We start from the raw sequence: 17,091 nt of genomic DNA, 5'->3' as shown, positions 1-17,091 counted from the left end.
GATAGTGGATGCAAACGTCTATGTTATGTGTAAATTAATACAGAACTTCTGAAATACCATATGAACAGCTATTGACAGACTTAGGAGTTACAAGGGTGGGGGGGAACAGAACCCACAATGGCAAACCAAAATTCCTACCCAAATTATGTCCATGCAATCTGTGAAGTGTGACACAGACTGGCTTCCCACCATTTCCTTGTAGGCTAATGCACCTAAGTGTGGTTGTCAAACGAGCAAGCAGGACGACTGCTCTGAATGGTAGACGCTTCGTACATGCCTCATCTAGAGACCAAGAACATCAAGTATGTAGGGACTCCAAAGAAAATCATTGTCCGAGAAATGCTTTAGCCAAATGTATGTCTCACATAGACACAATTCCTACTCACCTCACTTTGCTAGTCTCTGTATATTTTTTAAGTTCCCCAGGGGTACGAGCATGAGCCACTACCTCAGTCCGCGAGACTCACGTCTGCCTGCAAAGCCTGCTTAAAGATTCGTTATAAAGGCCAATGTGTCCAGTAGAAGAGCAAGGATGCCACAGGCCTTGGTGAAAAGATGTAAAATTACCCCTTTGATGCTGTTTGCGTAGTAAAATACAGCAATTATTACGGCTCAATGGGATCCTCAGGGCTCTGGGTCCCTATGTCACTGCACCAATGGGTCTGAATGAAAACAATGAACAGCCCTGTCGAAGGATTCACGGGTAAGTAATTGTGTTCTTTGCAAGGAAAAACATAGGTAGAGTTTCCCTTTTAGAATGCGTTGTGCAAATTCTCATTTTAATAAAGAGAAAAGGGCATTAGTAAATGCCAACTAGCATGCTAGGGGCGGAAGGCGAGCTAGGAGAGAAAAACTCAGGCCTTGTTTTACTTTCATATATAGGAAGAAAGGATGGAGTAATCTGATATGTATGGAGCCCATTCTGGTTGGAGTGAAACTGGCACAATGATCTGACTGGTGTGTTCCTTTGAGTCAATGTGTGAGTAAGGCTTGGCACATTCTAGAGGAGGAGTGGTGTGAGTTAGAGTAGACACAGCAAGGGGCTCACCAGGTCTTCCTGTATAGCAGCCCTGTGTGGCCTTGACCTTAACCAAGCCTAGAAAAGTCGAGGAACCAAAGATCGGCCTTTGAGGGAACCCCAGTCAGAAGGGGTGCTTGGAGGAATGGTTGGCCTTGTGGAGACCTATGTGCAAAAAAGCGTAGCACCAGGTCGGAACCACCAACGAGCAGATCTCCACAGAGCAACCCCTGTCATAGCCCCTCTTTAACAGATGTGAGGCACAGAGGTTAAATATCCCTCACTGCCAAGGGGGAGCTTTGATGCACATACTTGGAGGACTAGCCCATGCAGCCCGTCACGCACACGTGCAGCGTGCGTCCTATCTGCAGGGCGTCCATTACTGTATGGGACAGCTCGGTTTGTTGAACACTACGATTACTGCGTATACAGTCTGTTCATCTAAAATAAGACGCCAAAGTGACTTCACCAGTTTTGATCATCTCAAAATGTGTGCAATTTCATGAAAATTGTTGCTTGTTGTTTTGGACAATGCCCTAAGCACTGGAGAATGTGACTTCCTGTAGAATAGGTATTCTATAACAGACTGCACAAAAGAAGCTAATGGCCAACTGCATAACGCATAAGTAGTTTAAACAATAGCTGCGGCTCATTTGAAAGAAATGCAGCAGGTAATCACAAATTACAATTAAAGGATCAGCAAACTGTGAAGTTTCAAAAACATGGAAATGTGCGTATTTCTTCTGAATTGTAATGACATCGTGCTGCACAGATAAAACACAGAACATACACATGCACAGGTTTACTAGGCAGGCCTTGGAGTGTACTGAATTAAGGAACATCGTATTTACCAAGTGTTAGTACGGATCACAGGGGTAGATTGCGTTAGCTTAGAGCGCTGTCTGAATTTTGAATTATCCACTCAATAGCATCCCACCCCTAGAGACACACAGAACAGGTTTAAAATACACGAGATAAAAAACAGATATTCTCACCAGCATTCATTTGTTATAAACTTAAACTACAGTTCTAATAAACATCGCACAAATCCGGAGTAAAAAAACATGCAATTTATATAACTTATAGTTTTATCAGCAATTACAGGTGATTACATTTTAATGAATTCAATATTCGGCTCCATGATATTTCCCTAATGGTGCGTGAACCGTGTAGTAAAATATTGCTTTTACATAAATAACTGAACTATTACCATTACAGTACAGTCCTTGTAGTAAAGTAACAAGGTACACCCTTATGAATGGGCAGATCCGCAGCGGCTGATTTCATGTGTACCACGTTTGCCAACACTGGGCTCAAGCCTGGTTCTGACTATGGAGAACGTTTTGAAGATGTTGGTGTATCAGATTCGCGCATTAGTGAACTAAGCTCACCAGGAGTCCTCTTTCACATTCATAAATATCATTAAGGCACACGCGCGCCTGCATTACACAGTGTATCTGCATTTGACTTTGTAAATGAACTCTGCTTCTTGCACCTGCGTTTTTATGTCATGCTTTTACTATGAATGGGTAACTGAAAAGAAGGTGCGAGGTCATGACAGCAAAGAACTGTTGGATGTGGATAAAAAGATGAGCCAACGGGGGTAAACGTGCGTGAAACAGCACTCGAGAGGGAGACCAGATGCGTGCAGTCCAAAGTAGGCAGATTCCACCTCACTCATGCACCATTACAGTGAAATCATCCCTGCTAGTAAAACTACTGCTGAGAAAACCACTAACTCAAAGGAAACAACTACAAGAGAAAATGTAAGGGTTACAGCAAGGAATTTTGTTAGGTTTAGTGTCAGGGTAACAGAAAAGTTAGGGTTTACATTCGGTTTGGGGTCAGGGTGGACGGATACAAGTCAAGTCAAAATACACTTTATTCGACTTTTTTAAAATCATAAAAGCCATAAAACAACAATATATACATTTTAAAAATAAGTAGTTCATGGTTTAACAGGTCAAGACGCAATCATCATATACAGAGATACGAGTGCAAAATGCAAGTGGACAGTGCAAGGCAAGGCAAAATTATATGACCACACTTCCCAGTTTTCCCAGTTCATGTCACCTCGATAGCGGGCAAACCCCTATTTTTTTAATTCTCTGTGCTGCTACCAAAAAACTAGCCACAGAAAATATAATGCGAGTACTACCCAGAAGCTGCAAAAAGACTAGCGCTGGCCTAACTTGAACAAAGCCAGCTTCTTTTAAAATAGGTAACAGGTATTTGTTCCTGGGGACCCTATAAAAACTACAAAACATCATAAAGTGCATAGTATCCTGAGTGGAAAATTCATCACATTTGCATGGCGGACGCCTTTCCGGTTTATTCCACGTCTGATAACAGCCTAGGATAGAGGGGATTAAATCAAATCTAAATTTAATTAACAGATATCTATGGAAAGGCTTTGTTACGATAGTGAGATAAGGCTCCAAGGAAAAAAGAAGATGACAACATATAGTGTGATCTGACTGTTGTTTTTGTCAGTTCGTGTTCCTCGCGGGCCAATCTCGCCTTATCCATAAATTGTTTTTTAATCCAATTAATATCCTCTTTCCTGATAGAAGACGGCAAATTAAATTGGTTGGGGCGACCTAATTTGGCAAAGGTAATTCTCACATACTCCAACCACGGGATTTTATTCATGTGATCCAGGGACATGACATCTTGCAGGATAGCGTGGTTAAGAGTTAGTTTGTGGTTTAGCCATGTCTTCAACCAACATGTTAGGGGTGCCAGACCAAGCTTGTCTGTTACGTAGTCTAAACCCACCTCCCTATGAATCGAGAAGGTAGGGGTAGACTGAAGAACAGAAAGAAGATGTCTTAAAAACTTGTTTTCCACTCGTTGTAGAGTTTCCTGAGTAACATACCCCCATAGTGATGAACCATATGTAGCTATGGAGATGCACTTAGCATTATATATTTTTAAAAGGCCTCCATGGGCCTTGCCCCCAGCCTGTTTGCAAACCCCAGAAGGGCCGATGTAGCTCTCGCCATTGAGAGATTCTTTACCTTAATCTGGGATCCCCAGGTACCCCTCTCGTCGAATGTTACCCCCAGATAGGGAAACGATGCAACCCTGGACACTGCTTCGCCTTTACAAAAAAAGGAGATGTTTTTGCTCTTCTTACTGTGGCGAGTCACTACCATAGTATGGGACTTATTGGCATTCATCTTCAGATCTAACTGGTCCATGAATGCCCCAAAAGAGTCCAACAAACGTTGGAGGGCCACCCCGGTACGTGCTAGCAGGACTGCATCATCCGCGTATAGGAGAGCGGGTATTCTTATCTCTCCTACACGCGGTACGTCCCCCTCCACGGCCTCGAGATGTTTGCCAAGGCTGTTTATATAGATGGTGAAAAGGAGGGGGGCCAAGATGCAGCCCTGCCGCACCCCTCTTTCCGATTTGAAATGGCTAGTGCATCTTCCCTCTTTTGTAACCCTTACTTTTGCAAAGAGTTCCTGGTGGAGCGATGCCATGAAATTCACAAGTGACTTGTCAACCCCTAGTTCTAATAAGGCAGCCCACAATTTCGAACTATTCACTAAGTCGAAAGCTGAGGAGAGGTCCATGAAGGCCAAGAACAAGGACCCCTCCTTGGCAACTGTGTATTTCGATATTAACATATGGAGGTTTAAGCACTGATCCACAGTGCCCCTCTTTTCCCTAAAGCCATATTGTACATTTGAGAGACCTCCCCTCCTCTCGATGTTATCTCTAAGTTGATAGAGTAAGACTCTGCCTAAGATCTTAATGGCAGAGTCTAGGAGGGAAATAGGCCTATAGCACCCCGGCTCATCGCGCTGGCCCTTCTTAAAAATTGGCACGATGACTGATGTGGCCCAACTGCTAGGAAAGATGTTACTGTTCGCAGCTGTAAAAAATTGGCTCAAAACCCCAGCCCAGAGTTTAGTCGAATGCATATAAAAGTCACCCGGGACCCCGTCCGGCCCAGGGGCTTTATTTTTAGATGTCTCCACAATTGCCCTCTCTACCTCAGCTGGAGTAAAAACTAACGGGGCACACTCTAAGAGCTCCCACCCAGTGTTAAAGGAACCCGGGTCACCAGCGCCATAGACTATACTAAAATGGTTAAGCCATTTCTCATCCGGGATAACACAATCCATTGCTTTATTATCTACATCGGAGAAAAAGGATTGATTCACAGTGGCCCAAAACTGAGAGCTATTGTGGACGGATACTCTTAGACTTAGGTTTAGTATTAGGGTTAGAGTGTTAGGGTTGGTATTTGGATTCGATTTTGGGAAAGCTCATCTTTAGGTTTAGGCTCAGTGTTGCAGCAAGATGTACGGTAAGTTTTGGTTACTGCACAGGGTTTGAACCACTTGTGAGGTAATGGCCACTGATAATGACTGGACTGCCTAATTAAGCAGGTGACTATTGTTCTGTGAGCTTGATGTGTTAGGGACTTTCCTTGCAGCATCAAAGGCTGCTGGAGGCTTCAAGCAGCAATTGTGGCATCCAAACCAACTTTGAAACTACAGCTCCTCGGGGAGAGAGCAGCCAGACAAACAAATGGACATATCATATCGGACACACACAGCTGCTCCAGTGGCACAATTACTAACCAACTATGCATTCAATTTTTATATGCTGGACCACGTCTGGCAATAGGTGTACAAATTATTTTGTTGCAACTGAAAAATATAGTCCATGGAAACTCCTTTATGCACCCTTCAGAAGAACAAGCGAATCCTATAACTTTCAGCCAATATTTGTGGAAGCAATTCTAAAATGCATCATTGTAATGTTGTTCCTCAAAGGTTTTGCCCAACCAGCCCTCCTAGAACAAATAAGGGTCACTTCCTACCTACGTTTGGCATTGTGTGCCTGTGGTCTGGCATAGGAATTGTTGCCAGGGTTGCTCTCCAGTCCCAGTGTGACTCTATGACTGATGTGAAAATGATTGTATAGCTTCTTTGAAATCTGATTGAAGAGCAGTTTGAATGTAGATTCAAGTTAAGATGCACTCTGAGCTGCTAAAGCGATATTCAGATTCTGAACTCGTATCCCAAAAAGAGAAAATGATTAAAGGTAATAGAGAATGCATTTGCTCCTCAAAGCCATTCCATACCAGGCAACAGTCTTTGTTGTTGCTGGTTTTATGCAAATTCACTGAGCAACATATCCCTTTTTCCTAGTATTGTGATCCATTAATACTCTGAAAAAAACATCCAGTATGTTGGATGCAGACTTTGGCTCCTTCATTTAACATAATTAATTGCAATGAAATACTTGAACTATGGAAATGTGCTGCCTGTGTTGCAACATTTAACAAATGTGATCCCCGTTAATCCTGGTGATTATCACTTGCTTTCCCTGCTTTGTCCTCTTGTTGAGCTTTTCTTCAAAATTATCTCAGAAGACCTCCAGCACCAGATTGAAGCTACTAATAATATCCTGCCCACCACACAAATGGGCCGTGTCCCACTATGGATGGTGGATTGTTCCTTTATCTTCTTGCAAATCAAGCTCTTATTGAAGGTGCTAGGCAGCTGGATCACTCCACTGTGCTTTCATTCACGTTTCAAGGTCTTCAACTAAAGCGATTGATCTCTTTTTGGGAATAATTTTTGCTTATGTGACTAAATTGTGTTTTAGCAGATTTACATCCAAATACACTTGGGCATATCTGCCGAATACACTGTCAGATAGCTAGCCCTTAAGGATTTCTTGCACTACCGGTGTAAGAGAGAATTGCGTTTTGGCATCAATATCATTTATCATCTACTTTCCTGATCTTAACACAGCCATGTCCGCTCTTCAAACTTTTCCACCATTGTTTTGCAATCTCAAGATCAAAGCTTTGTATTATACTGATGATTTACCATTACACAATCATTTAGCCATTGTTCTCCAGTGTATGTTAGAGGTATGCCTAAGTGCGTTTACTAAGATTTGACAAGAGTAGGAGTCAGTCAAGGTATTTGAACATTCAACTTTTGTGGTCTACGCTTTCTCAGTGCTAGCCCCCTGGAGGGGGTCTTCGGTTATAAAAAGCTGGAGGTTCCTTTTGATGAGGAGCTCCTTTCAAAAACCACTTAATGTCGATCCCTGAAAGCTCTAACTAATGCCCTACTCTACTTTAATTCATATTAAGGTGGATATCTGTCCAACCACTAATCAATGTTTATAATGCTAAGATTATACTTTTACTCACTTATAATGCCTCATTTAATGTTTTTAATTGAAGCAACCAATCAGCTTACTGGAGGGCCCCTTGTTAGAGAAACTACTCAGCAACAATAAACCCCTTGAGGTTTTTGATGAAATCACTAAAATCACTGATGAGGGCACAGTCAACGAGGCTGCAGTTCACCCTGAAATGATAGTTACAGATTAGAAGTTTATGAGCTCATGATGATCAGATGAGCTTTGGCAAAAGTTGATCATTGACATCTACACTTTTTATTCTTTTTAGGGAGGAAGGGTGACACTTGGAAATTGTTTGATAATGTTCATGTGAGTGCAATATCTGAATTGCTGCCCGGCCAGAGTGTTTATACCTGGCATTCATGGACCTTACATCCGCGTTCGACAGGGTCAATCGAGCTAACTTATGGGCCCGGTTGATTGAGCTAGGGTTGGATCATAATATAGTGACACTCCTGGAAGACTTATATATGGACACCTCAGCCTCAGTACGTTTTTCTCCCAATGCGGTAACCACCAGGTCTTTTTCCACTAGGAGGGGGTGCGGCAGGGATGAATACTTCCACTGTTTTTGTTCACCCGATATGTTAACAGGCTTCTGGCTTTGCGACCCAGGCCGACTGCCCCAAGGTGGGCCAAAGGCCGATCCCGGTGTTGTTGTACACCGATAATGTGGTCCTGAGGGCCTGCACGGCTAGGGGGTTGCAGAGCCTCCTTGGTGAATTTGCTGCCTTTATGGGTAGCCTCAACCTGGCCTTTAAAGTCTTGAAATCCTAATTTATGGTTGTAGGACCACGGTCCACTAGTTCCAAGACTTTCAAGGTTGGCCAGCATACCATGGGTAAAGTTTTATCCTTTCCTTACCTAGGGGTACTTTTTGATGTTAAGAACAACTAGAACACCCTACAGGGGAGGAAAAGAGCGGAGCTGTTTAAATCTATTGGGGCCCTGCCTTGCTTCGCTCATAGGCTGGGTTCATGGTCACTGCAGGTTTTGCTAAAAATGTATGTGGTGAAATGTGTTTCACAAATCCGCTATGGTAGTGAAGTCTGGGGCTATGTGAGCCAGACTCAATCCAAATAATAGAAAACACATTTTTCAGACGATTGATACAGGTACCACAGTGCACACCGGATTGGTCTGTACACGCAAGATTTCTTGCTGACCTAATTGCTCTTAGTCTTCTACTTTGTTGGGTAAAAGTTTGGACTAGACAGGACATCAAGCTAAACTGATTGATCCTCTCTTATTGTTAGGCTTTGGATGGTGCGTATAGAATCCCATGGATTGCCTAGATTAAGTCAGTACTTATGTTCCTAGGGAGAGCAGATGCGTATCTCACCCCTTACTCTGTGAGATCACGTGATTTACAGGGTATAAAGGCATTGTTCTTAAAGTGGGCATTGTATAACAGAGAAGAAATTGAAATGTTGAAACCTTTCGTGAGGGGGCCATATGCTTTTAAAGTCTGTTCAGGCAAAGGAGCAGTATTTGGTGCAGGTTACCAACAGGCATGTCCGATTTCTTTTGGCCAGGTTCCGTTTCAATCAAATTCATCATTCACTGGCCTCTCCTGTGGGCTGGGTGCACTCTGGTGACAGGTTGCTCTGCGGCTGTGACAATAGGTCTCTGCAGGACGCCTTACACTTTGTACTGTTTTGTAATTATTACAGTTGGCCTAGAAAAAGGTTCCAGTTACCACTGCTGAGGTCCCTGAACTTAAATCAAGGACATCCTACCCTTATGTGCCTACAATTGCTATCCAATGAACATGTTTTATTCAATGTATCAAGCTTTTTTAAAGGTAGCCCTGGCATCTAGATGCTCGAGGCATGACTGATGATCCTGTGTTCATAGCTGATCTCGAGCTTTTAATTCTGTTTTTACTTTGCATTTTAAGGTGTTATTATGATTTGTGTCCTATTTATTATTGCTCCATTTTGTAATGTAGTCTACACTTTTATAGTGGCTTTGTCTAACAGAATAAAGATTTTATGATGATGAAAATTATTAGCAGAAGAAAAAAGTGATGTCAAGTTGAGCCACATGAGCTTGGTGGGAGGCTATTTGCTTCCTCCTGAATTGTATTTCTTGGTTCTTGATGATGTTCATTTGAGCTGTCTTTTAGTAATCTGTCAGAGACATATGCTGATGGAGTGGTGTTTCTTGTAAGACTACATGAGGTTGCCAACATCTTTTCTCTAAGTTTTGCTAATTGAAGGATGTTTTTATAATGTACTTGCACCTTTCCTTCTTGGTCAAAAGAAGGTACACCCTTAAGGCTCCTCTCCTGAGATCAACATTTATGAAGTGTGGGCCATCTTACTAGATTTTCTTTTTTTTTTAAACAAACTTTATTGGGTTTTTTGTTTTTCTGTACTTTCTGATGCCATACATTAATCATGGAACACATTGTGTCTGCACAATAACAGATTTCTAAGACGTATGTTTCAGAAGAATGCTGCATTCATTAACTGATGCAGATCTAGGTTCTCCTACAGTAAATTGCAAAGGGCTCTTATAAGAATAATTGTACAAAACCAACACACTCTAGCCCCACCCTCCACCCTACTAATACCCACCCTCCTCCCGTAACTGGTTCTAGCCATGCACTCCATAAACTTTAATCAAACATCTCCATACAGTGCAATTACTCTGTGTACAATTCTCGATTGCACTGCTCCATCTGTAACCACCATGAGTTACTGTACTTCTTATCGTATTATCACAGGTGTTATTGGTGTCTTGGAACTATGGGAACATCGTCCGGGTTGGTATTTTTATAGGCTTCTACCATTGTATCCCATTCCAGAGATATTGGATTTTTCCGTAGGCCACAGGCCTCTTCTCTGCGCAATGCCGTGCTTTCAGCTCCTGCCCATCTAAGCAATTCGTTATGCCACATAGATGTGGTGGGGGCTCTGACTGACTTCCAGCGCATTGTGATCAATCTCTTTGCGACTATAAGCGCCAAATCTAAAAAGCGTAGTTGTACCTTGTGTGTTTTCGTCTGTCTACAAACTCCTAATATGTACTCTATTGCTGTGTCTCCCTTGGACAGGCGTGTGACAACTTCTATCTTTTGTTTGACCCCCCTCCAGACCTCCACAAGGCCCGTACATTCCCACGACATATGCAGGAGGTCTGCTTCCGGTAGTTTACATCGGGGGCATTGATGTGTCGTTTCCCGGGTACATTCTGTGCAGTCTACGCGGGGTCAGGTAGGCTCTGTGTACTATCATGCATTGGATAAACATGAACTTGGCATTGCGTGGTATTTTCCGTGAATACTCTAGTATGTTACTCCATTCTTTATCCGTTAAGTCCTGTTCCAGATCTGCTACCCATTGCGCCCTTGTGGGATCTAGCTGGGCCCGGGCGTGTGTGAGGATGCAAAGGTAGAGCCATTTGACTAAGTGGCTTCCACGCCCCATGTAGTAAAGTGATTTTATAAGCGCGTTTGATTGGGGTTCCTCCCTCTGTGGAGCCCAGTGTCTTTTACTATAGTGTATTAGGGCAGCATGTGTCACGTACAATGTGGTAGGCGCTCCCGTAATGCGCAAAACGGTGTCATGATCCAGAAGTGTCCCATCACCAAAGAGTGCCCCAATAGACTCCACCCCCGCATCCGGTCAGGGTAAGTGCCCGCTGCATCAGCCTGCCAAACGCCAATGGTATCCCTACCAGTGGAATGTTGTCGGCGTATCTGCCACCCCTAAAAGTGTTTCGCCGTGCTTTTCCCCAGCAGTGGAGTGAGGTGTGTAGGGAGATATGGTAGTCCCGGGGGTAGTCTGCTATGTGGTAGCAATAAGGTGTGGCGCGTTCCCTGCTCAATGTGCCTGATACTATAATCGATCTCTTGTATGTTGCGGCCCGCCGTCCAGTATGACAGCCATTGTACTTGGCATGCGTAGTAGTAAGCCCTAAAATCAGATGTCCCTAATTCGCCCTCCCGCATGCTGATTTGGAGTTTCTTAAGGCTTTTCCTGGCGTCGGCCCTTACCCCAGATTAAATCTATGAGAATAGTATCTAATGTATTAAAGATTGTTGCAGGAAGGAGTAACGGTAAGTTCGTAAAATAATACAAAAGGCGGGGAAGTAGCACCATCTTAGATAAAGCCGCAAGTCCCATTGCCGATAAAGGCAACGTGGTCCAGAAAGCTACCTGCGAGCTTATTTCACAAATTGCCTTACCCAGGTTGCCCTCTATCATGTCTGTGTTCGAACAATAGACATTAATCCCTAGATATTTGAAAGTGTGCGAGGCCACCGGTAGCCGGAGCTCTTCGAAGCCAATGTAATCCGGGTACATCTGTTCTCGGAAGAAGAAGGCATGGGATTTAGAGTCATTAATGGATAAGCCTGACACTGTCGCAAATTGCGCAAATATACGAGGAAGCAGTCCATGACCTTCCAACATGTCTGCGAGATATATGATAAGGTCATCAGCATAGGCCGACACAAGGTGCACGGTAGCGCCTATAGGAATTCCGCAGCACGTTGCATCTCGCCGTATGCAGAATGCTAATGGTTCCAATGCTAAAACAAACAAGATAAGGGACAGGGGATAGCCTTGGCGCGTGCCCCTGTGGATCCCATATTCTCCGGATATAAGCTTCCCTGTTCGGACTCTTGTGGTAGGTGCCTCGTATAACAATTTAACCCATTGTATATATGCTGGGGGTAAGCCAAAGCGTGCAATGGCACTGAACATATAGTCCCAAGACAATGCATCGAACGCCTGTCGCATGTCCAGGGACATGCAGCCAGCGTTTGGAAAGTGTGCCAGATCAGCAGACTTAATCTGATGCAGTCTGCACAGATTTAGTGAGGTGCTCCTTGCAGGCACAAATCCACATTGATCGATATGGATCAATTTGGTGAGATATGGCTGAATTCTATTAGCCAGCACCTTATTTAAGATTTTATATTCCGTGCAGAGTAGCGACAAGGGGCGATAGCCTGACATGTCTGTCGGATCCCTGCCCAGTTTAGGCAATGACACCACCAATGCCTGAGCAGTAGTACGAGGTAAGTGCCCCAACTAGAGTTCTTCCAGGTGTGGTATCAATATTTCAGAATATGCCTCAAAGAATTCTACCGGCAGACCATCCGGGCCCAGTGTCTTATTACGTGATAGCCCGGCCATAGCTGCTTTAATCTCGGCTATAGTGATAGGCCCCTCCAGGTCCTTTTTCATGCCAATCGGGGATTGTGGGTAAGGCAAGTCCGTGAGGAAGTCTTCGATGGAGGACTCCTCTAAATGTGGAGGCACACTGTACAGTTCCTCCTAATGTTTATTAAAGGCTTCACTAATAGCACTTTGCGTGGTCGCGGTCTCTCCCCCTGGCAGGTTAATACAGCTAAAGACAGGGACGGGAGGGTCATTCCTGATCAGCTTTGCCAATAAGGTACCCGACTTATCTGCATCTGAGTGATGTATTTGTGTATAAGATCTGTAATCTATTAACCTCAGCGTTTCAAGTAATTCTGCGTGTTGAATACGGGTCTCCTGCAGTTGTGTCTGTTTCGTTGGGTCGTGCACTGCCTCTTGTTCTAGTCGCAACATATTGCCCTCTATGTCATGCAGCTTTTTATGCATCTCCTGTCTGGCTCCCACTGTGTCGCTGATTGCTGCCCCTCGGATAATCGCCTTTACGGCATCCCAATCGACCAGTACTGTGGAAGCAGTGTTATGATTTTCCGTGAAGTAATTTTGACCGAGTCTTCCAGTGTTTGAGGCCATAGCCGCCATGTAGAACCCGGGGAACATACTCTACCCCAACTAAAAACTGCTTCTAGGGGGTTATGATCCGAGAAGGTTTTTACTAAGTGTGTAGCATCTATAACTTGATCCGCTATGGAGTTTGAGCACATAATCCTATCTATCCTGGTGTGCAACTGGTGCACCGGAGAGAAAAAGGAGTATACCTTGTGAAGCCAATGTTTTTTTTAAAAAAAACAGATTTTGTCAAAATAGCACGTATGATGCAGATCTCTGAGCCCCAGAGACAACTGCCGCATATAAGATACAGATTTTAGACTTTGACCATTTTACATTAATAAAGACGGGAGTATATGAAAGGCAATACAAATAAAATCAGATCCTGCAAACAGCCAACTCCCCCACCGCCCTCCATAGCCTCACCCTGGTAAAATAAACCCGGTGGAGGTATTTGAATTGGATTAACCGCAGGCGCACAGCTATGGCCGCCCCATGTGGGGATGCCAAAGCTTCTGTCCAGTCTTCTTCTTCCAACTGACCCACATCTCCCTCCCAGGACTCCCTCAAACGCTGCAAGGAGGGGGAACAGTGTGTAACCAGAGATTGATAGATTTTGGAAATCTTATGATCTAGGAGATCCCCCATAAAAACCTTAGCTTCCACCGGACTAAATTCCGGTAATGAATCCAGACCCTCCAAGCTGGGAGCGATGGCATGCCGAAATTGTAAATATTTAAAAAACGGAGTCTTTGGCATCTGAAAGGTCGTTTGGATGTCTTGGAAGGATTTTAACACCGTGCCACGTATAACGTCCCCCAGGGTAGATATTCCGATGCTATCCCAATCACGAAACCCGGCGAGACTCAATAGCTGCAGAAAACGACCGTTATGCCATAATGGAGTTTGGCTGGTCAATTTATTCCACCAGCCCATCTTCCGTAAGGCCTGCCACCAAATCTGTAAGACAATCCGCGTGGCCGACGGAAGAAGACGCCTCAGCGGTGCAGAATAAAGAATAACGTGTAGAGAGTGATCCCCCATGCATCGGCGCTCCACAGCATACGCTGGGTCTGCCCTGACTCCATACCATCACTCATTTAAGACAAGGAGGTGTGACGCAACATAATAAGACCAGATATCAGAGGTTGCCAGTCCCACAGTGAAGCAGATGTTTGAATCGCCATACGTCACACAAGGACCAACCCTTCACCCAGTCACAGAAGGCTTCCGCCTGTTTACAAGCCAATGTGCCCTGCAGGGGTGGATTGGAACGATCTAGAGACATGTCCATGACCGCATTGCAGTCGCCTCCTATGAGCCATGGATACGCTTCCCATCCCGCCAGAATGGAATTCAGACTCAGGAAATATTTGTATTGGTCATAGTTTGGAGCGTAAATGTTGCCTACAATAACCGACGCACCGTCTAGGGTGCCGCGCAGGAATATGTACCTGCCCTGTGTATCTATCCGTTTGCCCAGCATCACAAATGGTATTCCCCCTTTTATCCAGATCGTCACCCCCGGGCAGATGCAGAGTAATTTGTGGATATTACCTGCCCCCTCCATTTTTTCCTCATTTTCACAGCTTCGGCCTCCATTAGGTGCGATTCCTGGAGGAAAACCACCTGCGCCCCACGACGTAACAAAAAGGCATGCACTCTGTACCTTTTGTGTACAGAGCCTAACTCTCGGACGTTCCATGTAACAAATTTACATTAGTCCACTATCTGTTGTGCCATCCAATCCTGTGAATCTCCTACTATGAATTAAACCATGCAACTGTATGGGCCGGAACATTCTCAAAATGCCAGAACTATGAAACCCCCAACCTAAACCAAATACCAGGTCATGCCTACAAACGAAACCAGACAAGACCAAACAAGAAAAACATTGAAATAAAACATAATAATGTTTTATTTCAATGGGGGCAAGATGGCGGTCGCGTAGGAGCGGCCGGTAGTAGCAGGTCGCAAGGAGGATGTCGGTTGTAGCTGCCACTGACAGAACTTAAGGATTGAGACTGGTCGCGCTGGCTCATTGATCTGAGTTAGCTTCGAAAATGGAAATATGATCCTTCCGCTTACCGGCTGTGGCGGTTCCTTCCTGTGGGCTTTGGCTGCTGCAGCTGGCGTTCAGCTGCGATCTGTGGGCGGAGGCTGCGAAGTGGAGCGGAACACCGTGTGAGGTCAGCGGACAGAGACGGGGAGAGGAGTCGGATTCGGGCTCTGGATTTGGGCAGTCTGTGTTTGTGCTGACGCCCCCCTATGACCAGAAGAAGAGACCGTACTATGAGACCAGTTGTTATGGCTCCAAAACTTGTCAACTCGAAGCCGGCAGCATCCAAAAAGAGAGGAGGGGTGGAAGGAGGCACGGCGGTGCAGGATGAATCAGATCACTCCGCAAGAACCCATTCACCCTCCGCCAGGAAACAGCAGATGGCTGGTAAGACTCGCCAGGCTTCTGCTATAATCGCAGATATGTTCGCTAAATCTGGCAAGGAGAAAGGGGCTAAGGGGAGCTCATTGTTGGAGGTCTCTGGGAGAATACAGGGGCCGTCAGGCGAGCAACAAGCCTCTGCTGCCCCCCAAGACGAAGGCGGGATTGCGCAAGGGGGTATTTCCATCACAGCCCCCGTTTCTCTCACTAGTTTCGTCGTGGGCTCTGCTATAGGAGGAACAATGGAGGGCGGAGTAGTCGCTGATAATAAAAATAATGATAAGGCAGGTGCCGCCCCTATAGTAGGTCAGCACAACAGCAGTCTGTACCCCCCTGGACACAGTGATAAGCAATTTGGAAAGGAGGTGGTTCAGGACACTGACAATCACGGGGATTGTGAAAACCTTGAGTCAGCTCTCAGCAAGGTCGTCCCAGAAGATGCGTGGCGAGGGCCAGTGGAAAAGGACCCGAGTGAATGCTTCTTTTCGGTCTCTGAGGAGGCAGAATGGTCAGATGACGATGCGGACGGGCATAGCTCCCTACCGGAGGGCAGTACGCAGGGCTCAGGAAGCGATCTGGAACATGAGCTCCCTATTACGGTGGTAAGGCCCATTGCTGGCTCTAAGAACTCTAAGAGCCAGGTCAATCAGGAGCTCAGATGGGATCACTCTTCGGCCATGCCGCTGCAGGGCAGCCCTAGCTCTGAGTTTTCTCAAGCTTCATTATTGGAAGCAATACATCAAGAAATTATTGCCCACCGAGAGGAGACTCGCCAAGATAGTAGGAAGTCACAAGCTGCCCTAAGGAAAATGCAAGGGGCCATGGGGAAGCTGTCTAAGGCATGTACGACATTAGGCGACAGAGTCTCGAACCTGGAGGAGAGGGTCGTGTCAACAGAGGCCCAGGCTACTGAAGCAGTAACTAAAGTAGACTCTCACAGTTCGCAGCTGTCAGACATTCAATGGAAACTCGAGGACATGGAGAACAGACTGAGGCGGAATAATCTTAGGGTCCTGGGGATTCCCGAGGGGGCCGAAGGATCAGATATTAGAGCATTTGTTATCAAACTGTTCGGTCAAGCTTTCCCTGAGCTCTTCAGTTGGAACTGGCTATGCGAAATTCAGAGGGTACACCGTACTCCTTTCAAAATGCGGAGAAATGCGAGAGAGGGGGACACGCCTAGGGCTATCTTGATATTCCTCGGCAACTTTGTACTAAGGCAGTTAATTGCGGAGAAGGCGAGGCCGGACGCGAGGAGGTCCTGTGAGGGGCTGTCTTTCTTTGTCCGTCCAGATTTCTGCCATGCCACGGTAGAAAGGAGATGGAGACTCCGCATGCTTATCAAACCTTTTCAGGAAAAGAAACTGCAAGCTTATTTGATAAACCCAGCTCAGTTAAAGGTTATTAATGATGGGAAGATCAATTATTTTTCCTCTGAGATAAAGGCAAAGGAGTTTCTCGACTCTTTGGTTTAATTGATAGTTTGAGACAAAGAGAAACAGTCTGACTCTCATGTTCGCTAGGTGTTACTTTAAATGTTCTAGCATTTTCTCCCTGTCTCTTCTTCCTGGTTTATAGGCTTTATAGGTCTTCAGGCTGTTTTGTCAGGCTGCTTTGTTCAATTTGTTTTATTTATTCCTCACTTGCGACTGAGCTTACATCACATGCTCAGACTAGTTCTGAGCGCCTCGATTTTGGGGATGCTGGGGTGGGTGAGGGGGGGG

At 45.1% G+C, this 17,091-nt stretch overlaps 1 protein-coding gene across 4 annotated transcripts in view; it reads right to left on the bottom strand.

Moving 5' to 3' along the window:
* The window catches only part of PRELID3A (PRELI domain containing 3A), a 155,525-nt gene that overhangs the window by 41,820 nt on the left and 96,614 nt on the right, over positions 1–17,091 (bottom strand). The window contains exon 6 of one of the 4 annotated variants that reach the window (XM_085605847.1): positions 1,896–1,957. The exons of the other annotated variants lie outside the window; for them this stretch is intronic. Within the exon in view, the coding sequence (XP_085461973.1) occupies positions 1,904–1,957 (54 nt within the window). The 3' untranslated portion in view covers positions 1,896–1,903. Of the gene's footprint in view, positions 1–1,895; positions 1,958–17,091 lie in introns of those variants that run through there. 4 annotated transcript variants of the gene reach the window in all.

This window comes from Triturus cristatus, chromosome 5_1 (genome assembly GCF_964204655.1).
Source record: "Triturus cristatus chromosome 5_1, aTriCri1.1, whole genome shotgun sequence".
Classification (NCBI taxonomy): domain Eukaryota; kingdom Metazoa; phylum Chordata; class Amphibia; order Caudata; family Salamandridae; genus Triturus; species Triturus cristatus.
The sequence above is the reverse complement of the archived record's forward strand: the minus strand, read 5'-3'. Positions and strand labels throughout refer to the sequence as shown.